Genomic DNA, 26,396 nt, shown 5'->3' with positions numbered 1-26,396 from the left:
TGGAAGGTCAGAGAAAGGACGGCAGCTGGGGGCCAGCGGCAGTCAGGCAGAACGGAGCTGTCCTTGAGCCTTGAAAAGCCGGCTGGAAGGACGGAATTTCGGAAGAAGGGCGAGGAGGCAACGGCCGACCGACGGGAGCAAAGGCTGGGAGCTGTGCGCAGAGGTCAGAAAAGCCTGGCGCACCGGCAGGGCGGAGGTGGGAGCTGGACGGCTGGGCGGAAAGGCGCGCGGTAGACATTCCGCAGGGAGGGGCGAGCACGTGTGGGGCAGACGAGGCACGACGGTCAGGGTCACGCTTTTGCCGGGAGCGGGCGAAGGACACACGCTGCCCCCGGTGCCTCTCCCCGCCATCGGGCAGAGTGGGGAGCGGTGGGAGAGCGCGGGGTCTCGGACCAGCTAGACCAGGCTCGCCATCTGGACTCCCCACTCACCGTCTCCTTATTTCCTGCGAACTTGTCAGCCCCACGCTGAGTCTTGGCTCCCCTCAACGGTAAAATGAAGATCGGGATGATGCCTGCGCCGCGAAGAGTCGGCCAGTGCTTTCCCGGCGTGGGCATCATGCCCAAAGGCGAGTTTCCTTTCTCCTCTGGTCTCTCATCTCTGTTCTGACCCCAAGCTCTGGGAGGGACCAGGGGACAGATGTCGGTGGCCTGCGCCCCAGCTCGCGGGCACCGTGCCCCCAACTGCTTCCTTCTCAGATTCCGAAGAGCCGCCTTGAGGTCAGGGAAGGGAGCAGGGCTTACCAGCCCGGGGCAGGGACTCGGACCTCCGGACCCGCGCTGACGTAGGCAAGCTGGGTGACACCGGCAGCCCCTTCGCCTCTCGGAGCACTGGGGGATGGGCGACCAGCCCCCGGCGAGAGAGGGCCCGCTTGGGGCTCTATTTCGGGCGCGGGGGTGTGGGCCACGCCCCCGTCACGTGACACACGGGCCTTTTAAAGCGGCAGCGCGGGCTGGGAGCTGCTGGTCCCAGAGTCCTTGCGCGCGTTCTCTGTCGTCTCTTTCGCAACCTAGCCCAGCTTCACCATGGTGGACGCCTTCGTGGGTACCTGGAAGTTAGTGGACAGCAAGAATTTCGATGACTACATGAAGTCACTCGGTGAGGACGGCTCGGGATGCTGGGCTTGGGATGGATGCTGTGTTAGGGAGGGGATGGCCGCGTGCCCGGTCGGAGCAGTTCTCTAGCCCTGGCTAGATCTTGCACGCCAGCTGCATCCCTCCTGGTCAACGTTGGGGAGCCAGGGGACGCAGAGAAGGTGGGAGCCTGGGCTAGGGCATGCGAGGCCTGTTGCGAGGGGGCTTTTTAAAATTTTTTTGCTTTCCCGAGGCGCATGTAGGATCTTGGTTCCCCAATCCAGGATGAACGGTTGCCCCGCTGCAGTGGAAGCGCGGAGTCCCAACCCCTGGATCGCCGGGGAATTCTGGGAGGGGACTTTAAGGGTCTGAATTTGGTCAGAGAAATTCGCAGGCAAGGAGGCGCCAGGGGGCAGCTGTGTCGGTTGATGTTGGGGGGCAGGGAGGCACTTTCGAGGAAGTAGGGCTTATGATCTGGAGGTAGGGGTGTGGGTAAAAGAGGAGCACTGATTAAAGGTGAGGAAGAAAAAGAAAAGAAGCATGGGCAGTTTAGGAACTGGAAACTGAACCGTGAATGGGAATAGAATGGACGGGAAGTGTCCTAAGTAGGTTGTCCCCAGGAGAAAGATGGAAGGGGGAACAGCTGTGAACAGGCTTTGAGGAGGAGGTTAGATGGGCCTGCAGAGTTAGCAAGAACCCCTGCTCCTCTGTGTTGGGTTAGTTAGGGTAGATTGTTGCTGGAGGTTGCCCTCTTTCTCACCAACCAGCCTAGTGGTAGGGTAGGGCAAGAAGCCCCATCACCAGCTGCAGCCCAAGGATAACTGCTCATTGGGGAAGTATCTGGTTAGGGGGTGCAGCAAAAAGGCCTGGAGCAAAGCCAAGACCTAGTAATGGCAGGGAGGGTCTTTGGCCTAGGAGGGTGTGGTGCCAGGATGGAGGATAATGAAGATTCAAAGAATCTTGCAGAGAAGGACTCCAGAGGTCCCTGTGCCTTGGTTCAAACAGATGGAGAAGCCAAGAACCAGAAAGAGTAGAGACTTGTCAAATCAATTCCACAGAGCTGATGTGAATACCTAGATTTCTAAATCCTAACTAAACTCAGAGCAGTTCCCACTATAGGCCCTGGGGGTGGGAGTAGTAAGAACTGCTTAATCCATCAATGACCTCAGCCCTTCCCCTTCTGATATGAGCTAGAGGGAGAAGATCATATCACTTCTCTGGAATCTCCAGCTATGAGATTATCCCAGTTCCCCAAGCTGGGATGGGGAAAACTGGAATGTTCATGGTTGAGCTAGGTTCTACACCTTCCTCCCAGGGGACTGCTGGATTATAGTAGTTAACCAAGGAGGGAGGGGGTGGGGGCTTGACCCCAGGCACTTCCCACCTGTTCCTGACCCCTGAAATAAGGACCACAAGTATGGACTTTTGAGGCCAAAGTGCTCAACTGCCCCTCTATGCTAAGCACTATGCCCAATGACTCCAGGAAGGCAATAATTCTTGGAGAAGTAGGAGGCCCAGGGCCGTTGTTAGGGAAGATGGGATGCCCAGAGCTAGCTCCACACCCCCAATCCCCCTAAGTCTCTCCCAGCAGACATTAGAACTGAAGACCTAGGTCCCTGAAGTGAGTCGCACCATCCTTACCACCCTTGATCTCTTATTTTGTCCCAACTTGGGTTAGGTCTAAGAATTCACCCAGCCTGTTTGTTGTACAGATAGAAAAAATGAGAAGCCGTAGGGGAGAGAAGACCCCCCCTCAGCTCTCAGTAAATAGCTTCAGCTTCATTTCTAAGTAGAATCCATCTCTTCCCGAGTCTCCTAATTCTGTAACTTGTTCTTAGCTCAGTCCCTCACTGACTCCACAGTGACTTCCTTCCTCAAACACTCCACACCTCTGGGTAGGTCCTAAGTAAACAGAGCTCCTTGCGCAGTGACAAGGTCCTGCTCTGTGCTGGGGAGTGGGATTAGCCTGACTCACTCTGATAACAGGTGCGTGATCAGTCGTGTCCGACTCTGTGACCCCATGGACTGTAGCCCACCAGACTCCTCTGTTCTTGGGATTTTCCAGGCAAGAATACTGGGGTGGGTTGCTCTTTCGTTTTTCAGGGGATCTTCCTGACCCAGGGATTGAACCTGCATCTCTTGTACCTTCTGCATTAGCAGGCAAATTGTTTACCATGTGCCACCTGGGAAGCCCCTGATAACAGGGGGCAAGGCCAGATCCCTCAGTGGCCAGGCAGGGTGGGCCAGCAGCAGCACAGCTGCAAAGGGTGCCTGAGCCCCTCTTATGTTAAACCAAAAGTTCTCAGAGGACGAAGAGGCCCAGCCTAGTTAAGTGTCAGTGATCTCAGGCACACTTGGCGGCCTCAGGACCTGGATGAAGTGCATGCTGGGAAACAGGATGGCCCAGGAGGAATAGTGAACAGTTTTGGAGGCTAAATTCAAATTTAGATAAACCACTGATCCTTTCACTTTGGACAAGTCACTTCACTCTCAAAGCCTTGTTTGTAAATTAGGGATAATAAAGCCAACTGTTCAGGGCTCTTATAAACATTAAGTAAAACCACCCATGTAGCCAGGCACATCCAGGGACTTTCCACCCACCACCTCACCAAAGCCTCTGCTCTTGGAGAACAGCTCAGCAGAGACCGTTGGAAGGGGAAGTTGGAGGCAAAAGGCCAGATACCAGGGAAACCACGACCTGCAGGGCTCTTTGTTCCATGCTCTCTGCAGCATTGGGGAAGCCTTGCTGAGGCCGAGGGGAGTCCCCACAGGAGACCTGGACTGGAGGTCTGACTGCCTACCACTTCAGGCCTCTCCTAAAACTGCACACTGAGACCAACACTCCCTCTTGCCTACCTCCTAGATCATGAAGAGGTTTTGAAAATGTCTTTGTTATCATTTATGGGGGATGAGCACCAGTGCATCTCAGAGCAAAAGCTTTCAGAAGTGGAAAACCCTTGTCCATAGGTCCCAGAAGGCAAAGTCCACATTTCTTTCCTTTCTCCCTCAGCCTGTGCTTGGAAAGCTGCTCAAGTGCCCTGGACCAGAGCCTTGGGCTCCAGCCTTTTTAGCTGAGCAGTAAAGTGAGCTCTGCAGTCGAACATTCTAGATTTGAATTCCAGATTTGTGACCCTGGGCTTCAACTCACTCTCAGTTTTTGCATCTGTAGAGATACTAGCATCAGTCCTGCAGGGAGACTGGAAGGACTGAATGAGACTTAACACGTGTGGTTTTTACCACACAGGAGGCACTTAATGGTAGCTTATTCTGCTCTCAGCTCTGCCACTGACTTGCTGTGAGGCACGCTTGTCCGTTAAGTTTCTCATGTCTCGTGGAATCAGCAATGTCTCTTTACTGCACAGAGCTAACGGGAAAAACTGAATTACAAAACAGCCACGCAACGCCTTTTGAAAGTTCTCACCCGCCTCTTCTCCCTTCCCCACATTCTGGTCTAAGAGTTGGTCACTGGGCCCCTTGTACCTGGCCTCTCACTCCAGCTCATGCTCACACCCTTTCCTCTGCCTCAGGGGTCGGTTTTGCTACCAGGCAGGTGGCCAATATGACCAAGCCTACCACAATCATCGAAGTGAATGGGGACACAGTCATCATAAAAACACAAAGCACCTTCAAGAACACAGAGATCAGCTTCAAGCTGGGAGTCGAGTTCGATGAGACCACAGCAGATGACAGGAAGGTCAAGGTGAGTTGAGGAAGGGGCCATGGGGGGTGGAAGGCCCTGAAGGGGAATAGGGCGGCACCCTATTGTTGCACCTTGAGGGGTGGGCTGTTGTGGGGATTGAAGCTGGCCTGTGGAGTGCTGGGATGTCCCAAGTGTTAAAGAAATGTGAGTCCTGTCCTCCTGTTCTCTTCCCTCTCTTCTTGGGAAGCATCTACCTGTTGCCTGTGGGACTGGATTGCACAGAGCCAGGATATTCTGACCTCAGCGTCTACACTAGCTCCAGCTGGGTGACCTTGCACATGGACTGCAACGGCTCTGGCATTCCTTCCCCTTCCATAGATGGCGGGGAAGTTATGTGGACATGGCTGTGACCTCAAGTACTTTAGGAACAATGCCCAGAAGTCAGGGTCCTCAACTGAACAGGTGATCCTGGCTGCCAGGAGCCAAGGAGACAGCCGAGGACAAGAGGTGGAGACCTACTCAGATGCTTCTTCAGCCTCCGCCTCCTAGACTTGGTCAGTGACCCTGAGAAACCATTTCCAGTGCTGCCAGCCTACAAGGAAGAAAAGTTATCTTCTGGATGGAGCACTGTCTTTGGTGTGTGTGTAGGATCTTCTCGCCAAGCCTCCACCCCTCTCCCTCGAGGGAGGGAGAGGGCATCCACCTCCAGTCTCAGGACTTGTCTTGGCAGCTTGTCTGCAGGTGGCTGTCTTGGCTGCTTGCCTCAGGCCTCCCAGCCCGAGCCAGGCATGGGAGAGAGAAAACAAAGGGGTTTTGCCCTTGACATCGTGTTCCTCTAGCAGTACCTTTCCACTAGACCCTATCTCTTCTTCCTCACAGCTGCCCCCGAGGACAGGAGAGGGTCTAGTATCCTCCCTGTGGAGGAAGCTGGAGCCCAGCCCAGGATCACATAGGAAGCTGGCAGCATAGAGGGGATGGTACCCCAAAATCACAGGCCACCTTGGAGAGAAGTGCTAACCCTACCATATACCTTCACCTCCTTGAGCTAGCCTATCTTCTTGAAGGGCAAGAACCCCAATTAAACCCAATAGTAGTTCTCTGGGATGCCTCGGCTAAAAGTAACTTGCTCTGAATGGACCAAAAACTAGAGGTATGGGAATGAGGAGGAAGGTGGTGGTAAGGGTGCACGTCTACCACCCCTCAAGCCCCAACCACATACACGCAGCCTCTTTAGATCTGCTGGCCAGTCAGGGTCCCCCAGTCTGCCTTAAAGCCCCCAAATTTCTAGAGAGACCTGGGAAAAGTTGCCAGATGAGAGCCAGCTGATGTAGGCTGGCAGCACCCAGAAGACAAAGTGGACATTTGACCAAGGCTGTGGAACACCCCAAGGGACCCAGTCCCAGGACCTGGCAGTTGATGCTTACTTAGCTGGAGGGGAGAGGTCACAAGATATGGACCAAGGAGCATAGGAATATGGACAGGACAGTCTTCATTTTCCAATACCTCGCATCTCCAAGGTTCTTTTAGACACTATGTGTGATCACCATCAGGGAGTCTCAGGATTATTCCTCCTCACCGGTCTTTCCCAGGGATTAGGCTGGTACCCGCCTCCTGTATCTTGGAGGGACTGGGGCTGTGGGCATCACCCAGGGTATGGGATAAGTGCCCATCTTGAAGGCTGGTGGTACTTCTCAGAGCCAGACTGACTTCACTGTATTGCCTGCTTCTCCCTTCTTGCCCAGCAGCTGAAGGCCCCTCTTCCAGCCAAGCAGCAGTGGTGAGCTAGGTGGCTCATGGGACTAGGCTGGAGGTGGGCTGGCTGAGCTCTGGCTCTCACACCATCAATAGTTCGGGTTAGAGGCTAAGTCCCTTGTGGCCCCGGTGACCAGACCTCTTCCTGCCCCTCAGTCCCAGCTCAGATCTCAGCTCAGGCCTCCACCCTCTTTCCACAGTCGATCGTGACGCTGGATGGCGGCAAACTTGTCCACGTGCAAAAGTGGAATGAACAAGAGACATCACTTGTGCGGGAAATAGTTGATGGGAAACTCATTCTGGTAAGATGGATTAACTTTGAAGCCTTACCCAATTGGTTTCTACTGTCCCTTCAGCCAAGCCTGTTTTGCAAAGCCAAGGTCATGCCCTGTGACCAATGGAGGGTGGAGGCAGGCCTGGGTGGTATTAGGGCTCGTAATACCGTGGCTTTGGGCTTGTACATGCCTCTGCGTAAATCTCAGCTTATAGGGTACATGATTTTGGACAAGTCGCCTTCTCGAAGTCCAACTGTAAAGTGGGTTCTAATAACGACAACCTTGTAGGACTGCTGGGAAGTCTGAAGGAGAGAGTGGTTGCAGAGCACAAAGCCTTGCTGGTGTGGGAGGACTGCAGTAGGCACACTCCACAGCCTTCGTTTCATCCTCTGCACGGGCCCACTGCCTTGCCCAGGGAGAGGTAGAAAGCATGGCCAAATGTGATTCCAGCCCTGTAGGAGAGGCTCCCCTCTCCTAACCCTTTGGGCAGGGACAGGCTGGTGATGGGTTGGGCCCCGACAGCACAGTCCTTTCTACTTCATTCCAGGCTCACTCACCTCCTCTCACTGCTTTCCATGCCCGGCCTATTCCAAGTACCTGACTGAGGCCTGGGTTGAAAGCAACAACCAGGCTGTCAGATCTGTCTAAGGACCTCACTCAAAGAATGTAGCCTTGACTGAACACCCCCCAAGGGTAGAGACAGCAGCCACTTGTGGTCTCTGCCTCCTTATTCTGTAGGGTCTCAGGTTTTCGCCTCAGCATCTTCATTGCAGACCTTCTTGGGTCAGTGTAACCTGCTCACTACATTCTTGCACTCACACAGGGCAGGGGTCCCTGCAGTTTAGAGTGAGGTACCTGGCTCTGCTGGGAATGTGATATACAGGACCAAATACTCTCTGGGCAATCAGGCGATGGTAAAACCATGGGCCTGGCTGTATGATGCCAGGCAGGATGATGGGGGCTCTGGCCTCTGGCCCTAGCACCACCCCAAGTTTGGGAAAGAATGGAGAATAGGTGGCCTAAGATAGTCCTTTCCCAAGAGTCTCTGGACATTTTTATTCACCTTTTCATCTACTATGTGTAGGCACCTTCTTAGGCACTAAGGATGGAAAGGAATGGTACAAGGGAAAGAGAAACACTCTGGGATCTTGAAGTTGCCTCCTCCCTGAAAGCTCATTTTCCCAAATCTCTGCAAGAAGAATTACAATACCTAACTTAAAGACTTGGGTGGATTCCCTATCTGTCAAGTACCTGGCGTATAAGTAGGTAGGCAATAAATGAAAATTATTAATACAGCAGCAGCGGGCTCTCCCCATCAGAATGGAGTGTTCCCAGTACCTTCCATGCCCACACCCTTGCCCTAATCTGACTGTCTTTCTTCCAGACACTCACCCATGGCAGTGCAGTTTGCACTCGTACTTACGAGAAAGAGGCATGACCTGCCCTCTCCCTCCACTGACTGCTGTTCCGCCAGTTGGCTGCTCCTGGACTCGGCACCAGACTGCCTCATTTTTCTCCTCTGGCATTTTGTATAAATCCACCTTGACTGGGGAAATTCTCCTGGGGTCAGGTGGCACCAGCCTGGATCCAGTTCCGTTCTCATTGTGTCTGTTTTTTTAACTGCATCCAAAGGGTGCTCTGAGGTCAATAAAGCAGAGCCAAGGCCACCCAGTTGCCTTTCCGCCTTTGGTGACATGATTCTGGGAGTCTCAGTTTCTGTGTGTGTCAGAGAGTAGGCAGAAAAGACTGCTACTCAGGAAGCGGTATCGGATGAGAGACTGAATGGACAGCCTCAGGGACAGTGACAGTTGATCACCTCACACGTACAAAAAATAAAACAGCTGTACCTACACCCTGCCTTCACAGTGCCCCCCACCCCCCAAGTCCAAATGAGCTAGTCCAACCTGGACTAATTGCTCAGTGACAGGACTTCTGAACCATCACCCCTGGCCCCCCTGTACTGAATGCCGGGGGTCTGGACAGTTGCTCCTCTGTGGAATGTTGTGGTCTCTCTTCAGAACACAAGATCCAGGCTTGTGCCAGTGGTGGTGGGAGAAAATGCCCACTGGCCAAGATGACTGCTGAGCTTCTGCATATGTGCCAGGCCATGACTCATGGTTACAAATTCTTACTGGTTCTCCAATCAGCCCTGGGGGAGAGGTCATCTGATCATTACAGAAGTGAGGGCTTATAAGTGATCTCCTAAGAAGGCTGTGACCTGCTAGTGCCTCTGGCTCTGTACCTTAGCTGGGCCACTCTCCAAGGTCTAAAGTGACATATTAAATGTTTTCCTGTCCCCTAATGCAGCCTCAGTGACTTTTAAGTCTACAGGAACTTTTAAGTTTACAGGAAGAAGGATTACACTAAAAAGGACTCTCAGCAAGTTTAAAACCAGACACACTTCCATTTAGTACCAGGAATTTAAACAGAAACCTGAAATGGGACCAACTGACTCACGCTGTAGTAAAGACAAAGTAAAGCAATGATTTCGGCTTGAGCCGTCTGGTTCAGTGGTCTGGCGGAATGTCACAAACAAGCTAAGTCACTGCAAACAATGTTTTTCTGGCTGTGACCACTGGCTGTCACTTCTAACACAGCAGAATCATGTTGGGGGATGGAAAAAGTGAGCACCGCTTCTTACCGTGTTCTCCCTCGTACTGCCAATCTCCCTCTGCCCGTGTGCTGGATGTAACAGAGACCATCCACCAATCAGGCCAGGGCAGGCAGGCCAATAGGGAGGGGCCAATCACTGTTCAACTATAGCCAGACTCACCCCCACAGCAGCTCCTGTGGCTCTAGCCTGGATGGCTCTGGCAGTGGCAGCTGGAGAGGGTAATACGACCTCCTGCTGAATGAAGTTGGGTGAATGAATGGGTGAGCTGCAGGGGTCACTTGCAAAGGGACCAAGAGTGATAAGGAAACAACTCATTCAGGCAGATGCTTTTGATACCTAACTCCCAGACTTGCCTGTGGCACAAGGGGACGCCATCTCCCATGGGAGAGAAGAGGGTGGGAGGCCGTATTCTCACACTGGGTCTTTCTAGGAGCCAGAGCTTCAAAGCACAGGCTCCGGATTCCTTCTCTCAACCACCCTCTCTACTCTCCACTCTCACTCCTTGTGCTTCTTCTTGTGCTTCTTCTTCTTTTTCTTCTTCTTTGCTGCCTTGCTGTCCTTTGACGTGTGCCTTGCCCTCTTGCCTGTATCACTCTCAGAGTCTGAGCTGTCAGAGTCAGATGACTTCCTGTCTCTATGTTTCTTTTTCTTCTTTTCCTGAAAAAAAAAAAAAAAAAATTAACAAGTCAACATTATGTGTATTTGCTTTAAAAAAACATGGCATGTAATCATTAGGGGATAACAATAAATTAGAAAACATTTATAATAAAATAAACTACATCTTTAAGTACTAACAAGAAAAAGTGCTCAAAACAAATGGAAAAGGATCAAGTCATAATGCAGTATGTATTCTAAATGCCAAGGTATATAACATATATACATACATATGTAATATACATTTACATATATAAATTATAATATTTTGCACAGTAAATTATAATACACATATTTAACATACTTGAATATACTTAAAATCACAGAAAACAGTGAAAAGGACACAAACAGGCAACAAGTGTTAGCTCAGGAATGAACTGAATACAGGGAAGCTGGGGCCCTTCACTGTCCTTTTCCATTTTTTTAAAATAAGCATTTACTACTTTCACTTTTAAAAAGCACACTATATTAATGCTGAAAGTCAAGTCCTTAGAGATCACCTAGTCTCTCAAGAGACAGTACCTCACATGGCCGAGAATAAGAGAATAATAGATTGAGAACTCCTGACTCCCAGACTGGTTTCTATCAGACCCAGCTGCCCGGGGAAATAACCGCCATCAACTAATAAGGCCCTACCTGCTGTCCTTGAATATTTATCATCTCTAACTTTCACAACCAACCTTAACAAGAGTAAACTGATACATAACTTTCTCTACACTCCACCCACCCCACCATGCTGCCAAATTAACAGCACAAATGCACACAAAGAATGAGACACAGACCCGTGGGCTTCTGTAGGGTACTCAGAGCAATTTTTAAGCATTGCATAAACTTTTCCTTGGATTGCAGATGTGTATGTTGCCTTGGTAAGGTTTCTAAGAAGAAGAGATTATGGGAGGAAGAAAGACAGCAGAAGAGGACAAGGCTGCACCTCCTCCCCCAGGCTTCCAGTCAGCATCCTGAGAGCTGTGAAGTCTACCTGAGAGACCGGGTCTCGGGAGCTGGCTGTGAGCAAACAGTGGACCAAACACAGAACCAGGTGTTAGACCCAGACTTGAGTTCTGGCTTTGCCACTTACACTACTCTTATGTAACCTTGGGCAAATCATTTTACCTCACTGTGGCCTAGTTCCCTCAAATGCAAAACAGAGATAAGACCAGCACCTATGTCACACGGCTATGATGAAGATTTAAAGAGACAACATCTGTGGCTGGAGAAGCTGAAAACCACTTGCCCCTGATCAGACAGGCAGGGCTGGGATCTGCATATAGATCATTTGACTGGAAATCTGAATTTTTGTCTGTAGCACATGGCCCTCTTCCTGTACAGTGATGGGAGGCCTCATGGTAAATGGTGGTCAGAACAACAATTTTGGAACAAGACAGAATTAGGTTCAGATTTCAACTCTGCCACTTACTATGTGACTTAGAACAAAATACTTAACTTTTTTGAACTTAAGTTTTCTTTTCAGTAAGCTAAAAATAATAAATGCCCACTTCAAAAGATGCTACGAGGATTAAACATGGTAAGAACAGTCATTAACTATAGCTTCTGACACACAGTAAGTACTCAGTGATAGCCAGAAGTATCATACTATTCTCTCAGAGAATTCCCAGGATGTTCTGACAGTCTGGCCAAGTATCTATAGCAGATAAGTCAAAGTTCTGAGAGAAAATTTTGGTTTAAAATTCTTTCTTGGAGTCTCCAGTGGAGCAGAGAGAGGGGAAGTTTGCCAGGCCCTGTTACCAAGCTGTTACCATGTTACCAAGCTGTAGGAACCGTGGCTGGGAGAAGCTGAGAGTCAGCAGATCCATGGTTTGGCTTATGGTGTTGCAATCTCCTGGATGGCAAGATCATGGACGCCAATCACAGGCTATATAGGCTTGGCAGCCTTGTCAGTTTCTGCCCCTCAGGTAGGACAGAGTCCTGGAAAAGTAAATAAGCAAGTGCAGAGTCTGGCACCAACTCCCCCAAGCCTGGCCCACCCTGGATAAATAAATAAGAAAGGAGAGTAATAATGCTACTTTACAACCAAATAGCACTTTAGTTTACCTAGCTTTCCACATCTCATATCTAGTAATATTAATCTGGTAAGGTCAAAATTCAGGAATTATTATTGCCATTTTACAGAGGTAAAAACAACTGAAAGAAGTGAATTGAGCTACACCAAAGACAAGAACAGGGCTTCCCTTGTAGCTCAGTTGGTAAAGAATCTGCCTGCAGTGCAGGAGACTCTGGTTCGATTCCTGGGTCGGGAAGATCCCCTGGAGAAGGGATAGGCGACTCACTCCAGTATTCCTGGGCTTCCCTGGTGGCTCAGACAGTAAACAATCTGCCTGCAATGCTGCAGACCTGGGTTTGATCCCTGGGTTGGAAAGATCCTCTGGAGGAGGGCATGGCAACTCACTCCAGTATTCTTGCCTGGAGAATCCCCATGGACGGAGGAGTCTGGCAAGCTGCAGTCTATGGGGTCGCAAAGAGTTGGACATGACTGAGCAACTAGGCACAGCACACACAGCAAAGACAAGAACATTAAACTTTCTAATCCAGAGTTTAGCATTATTTGTACTTTGCTTTCTCTCAATGATGAATGCGCAAAAGGAGGAAAGAGAACAAATCACTAGAGAACCCTGGCATACTAGAATGTGGCCTCTAGCTAGCAAGGAGGACTCAGGGAGATGGTCTTCTCGACCTCAGTCTTGACATAGAGGCTCTTTTGCACTCTGAACAAAGAAAATCTAGTCCTCCAGCAGGCTGGCACCATTTTCACTGTGTGTCTAATCTTCAGCTGGAGAACAAAACTTACTTCATATGTTGTAGTTCAAGAGAAAAGTTGGGAGTTGGGGTAGAGACGAAGATGGAAAGTCAGGGTAAAACTAGCCTCTGGTCCCTCAACTGCATTCAATGGGAAAGAGGAGCATAAGACAAAGGGTAGTGAACCAGGGGTGTGAGCTCATGGCAGACAGGCCAGAAGGACAGGGAAAGAAGGCAATGCTCAGAACCACTCTCAGAAAGGCACACACCCTGTGCTACAGCAGTTAGTCCATCCACGTTCTCTACAGTTCTGAAAAAGGATAGCAGTAACCTAGTGTGAGATAAAAACAAAAACTGAGAAAGGGGAAATAACAGCAGGTAACACTTATTGAGTACCTAGTTTTCTAGATATTGGGCTGGGCACTTAGCGTACGTACCTCATGACCTTCACAACAAACCTATTAAGTGGGTATAATCATCTCTATATTTTTAGGAAAGAAAATTCTAACTTCAGAAAGGCTTACTGAGATACAGTGCCTTGCCCAAGTGGTAGAACCTGGATTCAACTCAGGCTGGGCCCCAAATCAGATGTTCTTCACATGGCTTCCCAGCTGACTCAGTGGTAAAAAATCTGCCTACCAACGCAGGAGATGTTGGAGACACGGGTTCGATCCCTGGATTGGGAGGATCCCCTGAAAGAGGAAATGGCAACCCATTCTAGTATTCTTGCCTGGAGAATCCCATGGACAGAAGAGCCTAGGATGCTACAGTCCATGAGGTTGCAAAAAGTCAGACACGACTGAGCAAATCAGGTGTTCTTTATAGCTCCGTGTATATTAAAGGCAGCACCTAAATTAGCATTTTTTAACCCAAAAGCACTGATTAGCCAGAAATCAAGCAAGCAAGCATATTATTCTTTTTTTTTTTTTTTGGTTGCACCAGGTCTTCGTTCCTGCACACAGGCTTTCTCAAGTTGCAATGAACAGGATCTGCTCTTTGTTGCGGTGCGCAGGCTTCTCCTGTTGCCAAGCACAGGCTCTAGGCACACAGGCGTTAGTGGTTGCAGCACAGAGCCTCATTAGTTGTGGTCTGTGGGCCCTAGAGTGTGTGGGCTCCCGTAGTTGCAGCTTGCAGGCTCTAGAGAGCAGGCTCAGTAGATGTGGCACCTTGGCTTAGCTGCCCACAGCATGTGGAACCTTCTGGGACCAGGGATCAAACCCATGTCCCCTGCACTGGCAGGCCGATTCCTATCCACCGTGCCACCAGGGAAGTCTTTTTCAATTTATTCTTAAGAACTATTCTTGAGAAAGCACTGGTTATTTATTCTCTTATTCTTGAGAAATGACTGATTCTCAAGAGAAAATCTGATTCTCAAACTGCTTCTCCAGGGTGAATTTCTGTAAGGTAGGATGGAAGGTGATTCCTGGTTAAGAATTTGCCTATAAGCCCCACTTTATCAAAGCTGGAAAGGGTAAGACAGGAAGGAAAAGGCTTATTAATCAACTCACAAATATTTACTGAACTTTACTACCTACAAAGCATTTTAGAAAGCCATAGTTACATACAATGTTGCTTAGGAGATAAGAACACACAGATTTTTAATATAATTCAGACAAACAGAGTACCTTCTAAAACCATAGTAGCAGATGCAAAGTAAACACATTTAGTAGCTCAGTAGTAGTGACGGGCGCCATTCTTCCAAACCTGAGCTAACTTCGTCAAACAAGGGAAAGAATAACTCCCTATAACCATACAGTACATTCATTCAACAAATATTTGTTGAGTACCTTCTATAAGCCAGGAATATCTACTAATTTATCTCTTGTAATACTTGAATGATGTTAGAAATCAGGGATCAGAAGCCTTCAAGGTACACACTAATCAAGGAGAAACACTAATTAAGATACTAGGCAATCAATGGAAGTGATGTAAGAAAAGTACAAGTCACATACCACAGACACATAAGGGAAAAAATCAATTATATCTGAGGAATTTGGAATGGTCTCATGAAGGACAGGTAATGTATTGTACTTCTAAAGGATGAATATGGCTTTGGCAGGTGGAGTAGTGGTGGTAATGCTGACAGAAGAAGGGAAGTGAGGGTCTTCCAGACAGAGGGAAGACAGATGAGGTAAATGCCTGAAAGATCCCATGTGGCTTATTTACCATGTACTGGGTCCCATCACTTCTTTCTTACTCAAAGACATCAGTCTAAGAATTGTCCCCTCTCTTCTGCATCAAATTTTCCTTTTTCAGTGGCTCATTCCTAGCAGTAAACAAATGTGCTCTTATAGTTCCCATTAAAGAAGAAAACAAAACCCTCCTAAGCAATTTTAACCAGGTTAAAATTGTTAACCTGGTTAACACCACTCTACTGAAACAGGTTTTGTCAAAGTTACCAATGATCTGCACACGGCCAAATTCATGATCAATCCTTAGGCCTCATTTACTTGATCAATCAGCTGCATTTGACGCAGTCTATCTTCCATAAAACACACTCCTCACTTAACTTCCACCACATTCTCTCACCCTCCACCAACCTCCCTAGCTGTTCTTTTTCAGTCTCCCTTGCTCATTCCCTTGCTTTATAACCTCTAAAAATTGAAACACTCTGGGGCTCAAGTTTTCCAACCTGTTCTCTTCCCTACATTTACTCTCCAGGCAATCTCACATATGAACTCAAATACCATCTATCTATAGATGGCTCCCAAATTTATATCTTACCTGAGCCTTTCCTTTGAACTCCAAAACTACACATCCAACTGCTCACTCTACACATCCATGTGTGTACATGATAGGCTTCTATGCCTCACCCCCTCCCAAACCTACTCTCCTGCCCCTTCAGCTTTCGCTCCCATTTTCATTGATGACAACTCAAACTAAACCCAACTGCTGTCCATTCCCAAACTTACTTCTGTATTCCTTCTCTTAGCTCAGTTAGTTAACCCAAAACCTTGCAGTCATCTTCAATTGTTCTCTTTCTTATCTCACATCTGATCACTCAACAAATTGTCAGCTCTGCCTTCAAAATATATCCACACTTCAACTCCCTTCTCACCACTTCCACTACTATCATTCTAGTCCAAGCCACCATCATCTCTCATGTGGATTATTGATACTGTCTATTATCTAGCTTGCTACTTTCACCTTTGCCTTTTGACCATCTAATTTCCATACAGTAGCCAGAATAATTCACTTAAAAGAGAAGTCAGATCATGTCAACCCTCTACTCAAAACCCGTAATGACATCCATCTCATTCCAAGTGAAAGTTGAAGTCCTCATATTCTCATATAAGGCCCCGGTTTCCTCTAACTCATTCACTTCCTATACTGGCCTCCTTGCTGTTCCTTAAAAATGCCAAGTTCATTCCCAGTACCTAGCTATCGAACTTGTTGAAGGGCTCTCTCACCACTTCTCTGAGTAGCTTGCTTTCTCACTTCCTTCAAAGATCAACTCAAATGATGCTTATGAGAAAAGCCTGCCATTACCACCTGTCCAGAACGGGAAGTCACCTACTCCCCTACCCTGTTCTACTACTCCCTCTCTCTCATAACCAAATTAGTTTCATCCATAGCACCTGTCGGGCTTCCCTGGTGGCTCAGAGAGCAGAGAATCTGCCTGCAGTGCCAGAGACCCAAGTTTGATCCCTGGGTTGGGAAGGTCTCCTGGATAATGGAATAGCTACCCACTCCAGTATTCGGCCTGGAGAATCCCATGGACAGAGGAGCCTGGAGGGATACAATCATGGGGTCGCAAAGAGTCAGACATGACTGAGCAGATTAACACACAACACACAGCACTTATCACTACTTGAAATGTTAGTATTTACTTACTAAGTTCATTATCTGTAACCCTCATTAGAAAGAAAGTGCCATGAATTTTACCTGTTTGGTCACTACTGTACCTGCAATGACTAGAACAGAGCTTGGCATATAATAGAAATTCTTTTAATGAATGAGGTTGGAGTAGAGTGTGTGACAGAAGGGACTGGTAAAGAGATGACACTGAGATGTTGGACAAATTATGAAAAGTCTTAAAGGAACTCGGACTTTTCCATAGAAAAGGGGGAATCATAGAAGGCTCTTAAGCAGACTACACTGGATGACCCTCTGTGCTCCAGAACAGGCCCAGGACTGGCAACCTCTCTCGAAGGCAGGCACCAGAAGTTCTCTGGACGAAAGAACAAAGCCAGCACTGCAGCCAAGGGATGGCATTTCTATTTCTGTTTTCTATATATAGTACAGCAGACAGTAATTATAGTAGCCGAATCAGAAGAAGAAAATTACATTCTGGATCAAATATAGATAAACTTCACTATAATAAGTGGGCAGCCTAACCCCAACCCCAAGGTAGATGCTTCCTCATAATAGAGCCTGATTTAGAAAGACCCATGATGGCATATGATAAGTGAAAAAGGCTAGCAAAGCACAGACCACAGGTTCATGGAAAGAGTATCCAGGGCTTCACAATAAAAGCCTCTATTCCTATTTTACTAGCCTCTTCATGGCCCATTTCCATTTGCAACACAGAGCTTCCTCTCGTTCTAATTATGGCCAATAAAAATGACTTGCAATTTTCAGACACTGGGATGAAAACTGTCATGTAATGAATAGGTATAGCACTGAATTAAATCAATGCATACTAGATTTTTGTATAAGGCTTCCCTGGTGGTCCAGTGGTTAAGACTCAGCACTTCCACTACAGAGGGCATAGGTTTGATTCCTGGTCGGTTAGCTAAGATCCCACATGGCATGCAGAGTGCCCCCCAAAAAAAGAAAAGGAAAAAAAAATTAATATATTTTATAAATTGTAAATACTAAACAAATGTAAGGCATAAAAGATAATGAAGGAATTAATGAAAAAGATAATGAAGCAATTAATGACAAAGCGAGAAGACAATGATGCTAGCTGTTTTCTTGGTAGAAACAATGGGCACCAAGGGGGAAGATTTTAGTTTCAATTCCCTTAGAGCACTTTTTAATCAAAGAGGACTCATGAGTCAGACGTTCATATACACAAAGGTACTTTAAAAAGTAGTAAGGTATGATGACTATTACTGCCACTGTTCATCAGACTATTTCTCTACTAAGTGAAGAGCAACGGAAGGTTGGATAATGGGTTGACTAAGCAGGTCATAAAGAGCCTCATACCTAGCAGATCCTTAATAATTATTTTGGAGAACTAAAATACACATCTCAAAGCAGCTTTAGAAACAAAGCAATAATTAATTGTACCAGCTGTATTAAGAAATGCAAAAACACTCAAAGACCCACAGCAGTGAGAAAACCACAGAACCATTTTAGGAATCTGACAAACACCATTTAAACTCTAAAAGGTTAAAAGAGAATGAAAAAAATCCCTGCAACATATAAATAGAATTCAGTTTAAAATCAAGCTCTACTAAAGAAGTAAAATTATCTGTCTATAGATACGATCTTTATGTAGAAAATCTTTAAAGATTTCACAAAAAACTATTAGAACTAATCTATGAATTCAGAAAAGTTGCAGGATACAAAATCAACATACAAGAATCAGTTTCTATACACTAACAACTAGCAATCCAAAAAGGAATTAAGAAAACAATTCCATTTATAATAGCATCAAAAAGAATAAAATACTTAGGAATAAACTTAATCAGGGAGGCAAAAATATTAATAATTCTACACTGAAAACTACAAAACAATGCAGAAAGAAATTATTCCATGGCAATTAGAAGGGGGAAAAGTAGAAGCAGTGATAGATTTGATTTTCTTGGGCTCCAAAATCACTGTGGACAGTGACTGCAGCCATGAAATTAAAAGACGCTTGCTCCTTGGAAAGAAAACTATGATAAAGCTAGACAGCAGAAATTAGAAAGCAGAGACATCACTTTGCCAACAAAGGTCTGTAGGTCTGTATAGTCAAAGCTATGGTTTTTCCAGTAGTCATGTATGGATGTGAGAGTTGGACCATAAAGAAGGCTGAATACTGAAGAATTGATGTTTTTGAACTGTGGTGCTGGAGAAAACTCCTGAGAGTCCCTTGGATTGCAAGGAGATCAAACCATTTGATTCTAAAGGAAATCAACCCTGAATATTCGTTGTAAGGACTGATGCTAAAGCTGAAGCTCCAATAATTTGGCCACCTGATGCAAAGAGCTGACTCGCTGGAAAAGATCAGGATGTTGGGAAAGACTGAAAGCAAAAGGAGAAGAGGATGACAGAGGATGAGATGACAGACAAGAGAATATATCACCATCTCAATGGAGATGAATGGAAATGAATTTGAGCAAACTCCAAGAAATAATGAAAGACAGGGAAGTCTGGCATGCTGCAGTCCATGGGGTTGCAAAGAGTTGGATAAGACCTAGCCACTGAACAACAATAGTTACAGAAGAGAAGGGAGTAATAAGACAGCCACAGCCTCAGAGCAGTCCACATTCAGAGTTAAAGCAGAGGGCAAAAGAGAATCAAGCAGTGAGATAAAGAAGGGTTTTTCCCAAAAAAATCAGATGTCCAGACCCAGGCCTGTGAACTTGGTACTCAAGAGGTAGAAGGGAAGCATGTATTTTAAAAATCTCTATGCACTGGGACTTCCCTGGTGGTACAGTGGTACCAGAATCTGCCTGCCAATGCAGGGGACTTGGGTCCAATCCCTGGTCTGGGAAGATTCCACATGCCGCAGGCAACTAAGGCCCATGCGCCACATATATTGAGCCTGTGCTCTAGGGCCCACAAGCCACAACTACTGAAGCCCACACACTGCCTGTGCTCAGCAACAGGAGAAGCCTGCACACTGCCAACCAAGAGTAGCCCCCACTCACTGCAACTAGAGAAAACCTGCACGCAGCAAGCAAGACCCAGGGAAACCAAATAGTAAAAAAAAATTTTTTTTAAATCTCCTTGGGCTAGTTCAGTAGTCAGAATGTAAGTGAGAGAGGTAAGGAGGAAAAATGCACAGTAGTAGGGGGAGTGGGAGGAAGGAAGAGAATTGAGATATTATAAGGCACCACAGACAGGACTTGGTGACTGATTATGTACGGGATAGAAAGGAGAAGAAAAATAATTGCACGTTGTTTCTTTCCTGGAGACCGGAAGGTTATGCTGTCATTAAAACTAGAAATACAAGATAGAAGGATAGAAGCAAGGGTTTTGGTTGTTGTGTTTTTACGGGGGTTGGGGTAGGAGGGTGTGTATAGTGAGAAGGGCCAAAGAAGAGCTAATGATAGCTGTGACAGGTAACATTAATTACAAACTTACTTATCAGTGCTTTGTATCTAATTTGAGGAGCTGGGCATCACTCTGCAAGGAGCACAGTTATCATAGATCACAACAATCCTACTTTGTCAGTTAAGGAACTGATGTTAGCAAACAGCACAGAAAGGCGTTATACTAGGTCTGACTGGCTCCAAGCCAGAGTTTGAGGTACCACTGGGATATTACTTAGTGACATCAAAGTTGTCAGGGCAGCTGAAGTCTTAGAAGGGATGTGATCACCCAGGGAAAGAATATACAGATTGATAAATTATCACCCACATATTGGGCTAATTCTTAATAATGATACAATGAGCCTTTTTCCTTGTCCAAAAATGAAGAAAATACTTAAATTTGTAAATAATGCCCACTGAGGGCAAGGACCTTATCACAGTTTTTATGTTCCTAGGTGTGCAATGCCTGGAACAAAATGACCACTTTTGTATAGATAGAAGACACAACTCAGTGGGACAGGCACTCTTATCCACTGCTGGATGCAAAATAAGTACTTTTTAGAAAGACAATTTGATAAGATGCATAGAGTCTTAAAGCCCTTATTCAGTAATCTTACTTAGGAATTTATCCAAAGAAAGGAATTAGAGACGTGGCCAAAGACTAGGTTGACGTATTCAAAATATCCCACAAAAAATACAATTAAATAAACCACCATTTAGCCATAGGATAGAGTATAGTATGGTGCTCTTAAATCAAGTTTGTTTGTTTGTTTTTTAAATCAAGTTTTTAAGAATACTTAGGGCTTCCCTCGGAGAAGGCAATGGCACCCCACTCCAGTACTCTTGCCTGGAAAATCCCATGGACGGAGGAGCCTGGTGGGCTGCAGTCCATGAGGTCACTAAGAGTCGGACACGACTGAGCGACTTCACTTTCACTTTTCACTTTCATGAGCTGGAGAAGGAAATGGCAACCCACTCCAGTGTTCTTGCCTGGAGAATCCCAGGGATGGGGGAGCCTGGTGAGCTGCCGTCTATGGAGTCGCACAGAGCCAGACACGACTGAAGTGACTTAGTAGCAGCAGGGCTTCCCTGGTGGCTCAGATGGTAAAGAATCTGCCTGCAATGCAGGAGACCCGGGTTTAATCCCTGGGTTGGGATGATCCCCTGCAGAAGGGAATGACTACCACTCCACTATTCTTGCCTGGAGAATCCCATGGACAGAGGAGCCAGGCAGGCTACAGTCCATGGCATTACAAAAAGTCGGACACAACTGAGCAATTAACACACACAAGAACACTTTAGGATACTAGAAAATGCTTTTTATAAATGTAATGAAAAAAGTAGGATACAAACTATACCTAGCAAGATGATGATTGTGCATTTATGTGTAAACACATACATATATATATGTGAAAATCATATATATATACAATTACATAGAGAATTATATATTTATATATATATATATATTTACCTAGAAAAATATAAGCATATTAAGAGTCTCACTGGGTGGAAAGATTACAAGAGATCCTAATGTTCTTTATGTTTCTTGGTATTTCTAAAATTTCTGCACAAAGTATATTTTTATTTTATAACTCAAAAAAAATATGATAAATAAAAAGCAAGATAGCACTCACCTTCTTTCTTTTTCTAGAAGAATTTCTCGTGGGGTCAGGTTTTTCAAACTCTGCTGACTTTGCCTCTTCTTTCTCCTCTTCCTCATCGGGTATCAGAGAGTACTTGGTCCCACCTGGTTGCATGAAACAATCCTTTGCAAAGTGGCCTGCAGAAGAGAAGTAGAAAAAGTAGGGAGGGAAGACGCAATCTCTCCCCTTAGCAGGTGGATCTTCCCCAGAAGCTCCTGAAGGGCTGGCTGGTTCAGGAGGTACTACTAAGTTCATTCACAGCAGTTGCTGCATTCAGAGCAGCTTGATAGCATTGCTCACTCAACCAGAGCCAGACAGGCAGCTGGTCCTAGAGCTGTGGGAAACACTGGCACTGCTTTGGAAATCGCCAAGAATGTGAGGATATAGGCTTGTGTTGCCCTCATTTGCAACTGGGTTCAGTAATTTTTAAAGGTCTTGTTGTTACTGTTTAGCTGCTAAGTCGTGTCTGATTCTTTTGCAACCATAGCTATGGACTGGAGCCCGCCAGGCTCCTCTGTCTGTGGGATTTCCCAGAGAAGAACACTGGAACGGGTTGCCATTTCCTTCTCCAGGGGATCTTCCCAACCCAGGGACTGAACCCACATCTTCTGCATTGGTTTTAAAGGTCTATTTGGAACCCATTTCTGACAATGAAAGGCTGCTCCAGAGAGCAGAATATTTGCCAGAGGGAGCCAAGTGGCAGGCAAAGAGGCCCTAAAGGAAGATAGCTCTTAGGCAGCAGGCAGGAACACAGCACTCAAATTCAAGCTAACACATACAGAGCCAGCAAAGTCACCTAGGGGCAGTCAACATTCACAGCCTGTCAGGTCCGGCAAGGCCTGAGAGATCATCAAATCCAACACTGCATTTGCATTAGATATGAAGGCCCAGAGTAAAGAAGTACCTCAAGGTCACACAGACAGCAGCAGAACTAAAACTTACCCTGGGTCTCATGTCTCCCTGCCCTGTGCTCTTTCTGTTGCACCCAAACCAACCACCTTTGGCCTGCCTGGGCCAAACTCTAATGTTCATTATTCCTTTCTGCCTCATGTAACACCTGGTGGAAACAAGTTGAAGGTAAGAGGACCTCATTCTCCCTGAGCCTACGTTACTATTAAGAGGCCCTGTCACAGATGCTGGGCTTCCCTGGGGGCTCAGACAGTAAATCGTCTGTCTGCAATGCAGGAGACCAGGGTTCAATCCCTGGGTCGGGGAGATCCCCTGGAGAAGGAAATGGCAGCCCACTCCAGTGCTCTTGTCTAGAAAATCCCATGGATGGAGGAGCCTGGTAGGCTACAGTCCATGGGGTCGCAAAGAGTCGGACACGACGGAGAGATGTCACTTTCACTTTTAACAGATGCTACACAGCTGGTTTTATGTGAGCTTTTTGTAGGCCCTGCCTCAGGGGCACAAAGAATTTGATAAGATCATCAAAAAGCTATGTATAAACCACATTTTTCCCTTCCTCCCTCTACAGTAATGATAAATCAGGACAAACCCCCAACCTCAACCAGGGCACAAATCTGCTACCACTCGTAGAAAAGTCAAGAGAGCAAGGTAAATGAAAGGTTAGGGAGACCTGGTGACAAATTGAGGTCACTCTGAAAGTGAGAAGATGGCAATCCCTCTCATTATAGCTCCAACAAGGGAAGTCAGGCTGAAAGAGCTCTTTAATATTTGAGTAGGACTGTAGGAAACTTGAGGAAACGAAGCTAAAAGGAAGTGACTAGCCTGTATTCTTTACTACGAAAAAAATACTGTACTCAGAACTCAGAAGTTATAGAGATAAAGGTAAAATAAGCAAGAAAGGATTGACTTGGATCCTTAAGGAATATATTTCCAAGTCACTTAATTTTTGCAACCAAACAATAATGGTCCTTAGAGATAAAATTTAGATTGTTGATAATAATCCAACACTCTTACCCCTCCTGTCATAGTATATGGGGGTCCTGCCCAGGCAGGGCATTGCCTATGGAGAGAGAGGAGTAGTGGTAATAGTAGTAGTATCCGGCAGGGCAGCATTCAGAAAAGGAAACAGAAAAAGCAACAAGTCATGAACTCTGACGTGAGTCTAGTAGGAACAGCAGATGAATGAGCAAGGGAGGCCAACACTTGGCTAAAACCCAGGGAGATCTAAAGGCACACTAGGTGGCCTCCCTCATCCTGTAAAGGGTTCATCCACAGGAGAATAAAATTGAAATGGCAGAGGCTTCACCCTACCTTTACAGCCACACTTCTTGCAGGTGGTGTTCAGGACAGCCTCAAGGGTGATCTTCTGCCCAGTGTAATCCTGGAAGGACCGCCTCCGCCTCTCTTCTTGCCTGTAATGAAATGATACTGACTGTTGGCCCTCTTAAGAGATGTGGCCAGAGATACTACTAGTTAATACTCTATGTTGGTTTTTTGTTTTGTTTTTGGCAGGTAGAAGGGAGAAAGGAAAAGCACTGGGCCTAAGGAGATAGGCAGTGAAAGCAACAACATGAACTAGACAATTTTTTCATTCAGGACAAGGCTCTGAATTGATTACTATGAATAAGACTAGATTTCATCTCACTGATGCACAGGGGATGAAGATACAATTACTCACCTTGCTAGGTCCCCTACAACCCTTACAAGGTTACTCCTGGGTGACCATCAAAGATTTCTTAGAAAATCAAGTCCAAATTTCTTATGCTGGTATTCAAGGCCTTTCACAATCTGTCTCTAACCTACTTTTCTGGCCTCATCTTTACTTGTACAATATGCTGGAGCCAAACCACACTATTTTACCTTCCCCAGATGGCTCATGCTTTTGCTTAGGCCCCTCCCTCTTTCTGAAATGCTTTTCTTCCCCCTTTACTCCCACCTCACCACCTAACTACACCCAAACGTGTCAAGGCTCGGCTTAGTTATTGCTCCTCCTTCTATCAAATTCTCCTCCTCCCAGCCAGAATTAATCTATTTGTTCATAGTCCCATGACACTTTTTAAAAATTCTAAATATATGACCAAAGAATAAAATACACACAGAAAAGTACTCACAAGTATACAGCTTGACTGATTTTTCACAATTTGAAATATCCACATAATCAGTACTCAGAGAAACAGAACATCACCAACACCACAGAAGCCCCTCCAGCCACTGTGCCTCCTCCAAGAACAACCACTCTTCTAGTTCCTAACAGAATAGATTAGTTTTACATATTTTTCTAAGTTAGATCAAGAGAATCAGAGTATGGACCCTTCTGTATCTGGCTCCTTTCACTGCTTTGTGAGATCCATCTAAGTGTTGTGTGTAGCTGTGGATCATTCATTCTCATTGCTATAAAGCATTGTTCTGTTGGTGAATATTTGAGTAATTTCTACTATGAGAGTGCTTCTGTGAACTTTTGGTGAACTTGTATATGTACATGCATTTCTTTTGGGAAACGCCTAACTCCAGGTAGGAGGGGAACTAGTGAGTTACCGGGCATCTGTCTCAGTGGACACTGCCATACAGTGCGTTTACCAGTTACACTGCTACCAGCAGAGCCGAGGCGCCCCAGCTGCCGCAGCTTTTGTTACCTTTACTATAATACACAGGACCTACGCAGAGTATTCTTAGAAAATGTTTAATTGAAGAGTATCACCCCTGATCACTCTTCCTTTCAGACCCAAACTGCATCCTATATACACTTCAATCCTAGCACATATCACACCACATAGTTATTTCCTTCTAGATATGGGCCCGTTTAAAAAATATCTTACTTGTCTTTGTTTCCCTGGCACCTCAGCCCAAGGCGTGGCAAGCAACAGCATCAATGGATGCTTGCTGAAATTTCTTTGTCCTTCATCCAAAATATTTTTCTTTACCTGAATGTCTTTAACTTTGAACTCTGACTTCACCTAGGCTTTTCTAACCTGTTCACTAGCAGGTCTCTCCAGAGTCCAGCAAAAGTAGAGAAATATTTTGCCAGAAGAGCCACATTACCCAGAGCAATGCAGGATAATCAAAGCAGAACAAAGCTACTCACTTCACAAATTCTAGTCAAGTTTTATGGGCAATGAGGGCTCAAGACAGGAAACAAAGTGGATCAAGATACTCCATATTCTGTCCCATTCTTCAAAGTTCAGCTCAAATATCACATCTTCTGTAAAATGCTCCCTGTTACCACAGGCAAAGTTAAATACTCATTTTATTTTACTAATTTGTTTATATTTTGCCTCACCGTCTATTCCACAACCTGATGTGAAAAGCCAACTCATGGGAAAAGACCCTGATGCTGGGAAAGATGGAAGGCAAAAGGAGAAGGGAGCAGCAGAGGATGAAATGGTTAGATAGCATCACCAACTCAACGGACGTGAATTTGAGCAAACTCCGGGAGATAGCGAAGGACAGGGAAGCCTAGCGTGCTGTAGTCCATGGGGTCACAAAGAGTTGGACACAACTTAGCAACTAAACAACAACAACTTTATCACAACCAGGGCTTGAGAAGTAAAGTCTATGTTATATTCTTTTCTATATCTGAGCAGACAGCAACCATCTAGCACACTGTTGTCCAAAAAAAAACACACAAAGCTATAAAGTTCTATAAATTTCTGTCTGTACTGCTGACTATTTACATCTGACTTTATGTCTATGGCTAATGAGCACTTCAAATGTGGTTTGTGATTGAGGAATTAGATGGTAAACTTTATTTACTTTCAATTAATTCACAATTAAATCGCCTGTGTGACTAGTGGCTTCCCAGTTGGGACAGACCACACAAGCATGTGGTTTAAGTTCTAAAGTCTGTTCATATCCCTAGCTTGTGCCCTAGAAGAATCTTACTCAAATGATAGAA

General features: G+C 46.1%; 2 protein-coding genes across 3 annotated transcripts in view; one reads left to right on the top strand and one right to left on the bottom strand.

Annotated features, from left to right (window-relative positions):
• The first annotated feature begins 276 nt into the window (after window positions 1-276).
• FABP3 (fatty acid binding protein 3) lies at window positions 277-8,411 on the top strand. Its single transcript, XM_020882766.2, has 4 exons — window positions 277-1,098; window positions 4,601-4,773; window positions 6,666-6,767; window positions 8,125-8,411. The coding sequence occupies exons 1-4, from the start codon at window positions 1,026-1,028 to the stop codon at window positions 8,176-8,178; spliced, it is 402 nt and encodes a 133-aa protein (XP_020738425.2). The 5' UTR covers window positions 277-1,025; the 3' UTR covers window positions 8,179-8,411.
• A 710-nt stretch (window positions 8,412-9,121) lies between these two features.
• The window catches only part of ZCCHC17 (zinc finger CCHC-type containing 17), a 47,833-nt gene continuing 30,558 nt past the window's right edge, over window positions 9,122-26,396 (bottom strand). For both annotated transcript variants that reach the window (XM_020882765.2, XM_070459073.1), the window contains 3 exons: window positions 23,816-23,916; window positions 21,587-21,732; window positions 9,122-10,011 (listed from right to left, as the gene is read on the bottom strand). In XM_020882765.2, the coding sequence (XP_020738424.2) occupies window positions 9,850-10,011; window positions 21,587-21,732; window positions 23,816-23,916 (409 nt within the window). In that variant the 3' untranslated portion in view covers window positions 9,122-9,849. The remainder of the gene's footprint in view (window positions 10,012-21,586; window positions 21,733-23,815; window positions 23,917-26,396) is intronic.

Source organism: Odocoileus virginianus, chromosome 30 (genome assembly GCF_023699985.2).
Source record: "Odocoileus virginianus isolate 20LAN1187 ecotype Illinois chromosome 30, Ovbor_1.2, whole genome shotgun sequence".
Classification (NCBI taxonomy): domain Eukaryota; kingdom Metazoa; phylum Chordata; class Mammalia; order Artiodactyla; family Cervidae; genus Odocoileus; species Odocoileus virginianus.
Note: the sequence above shows the minus strand (reverse complement) of the source record. Positions and strands in the feature narration are given on the sequence as shown.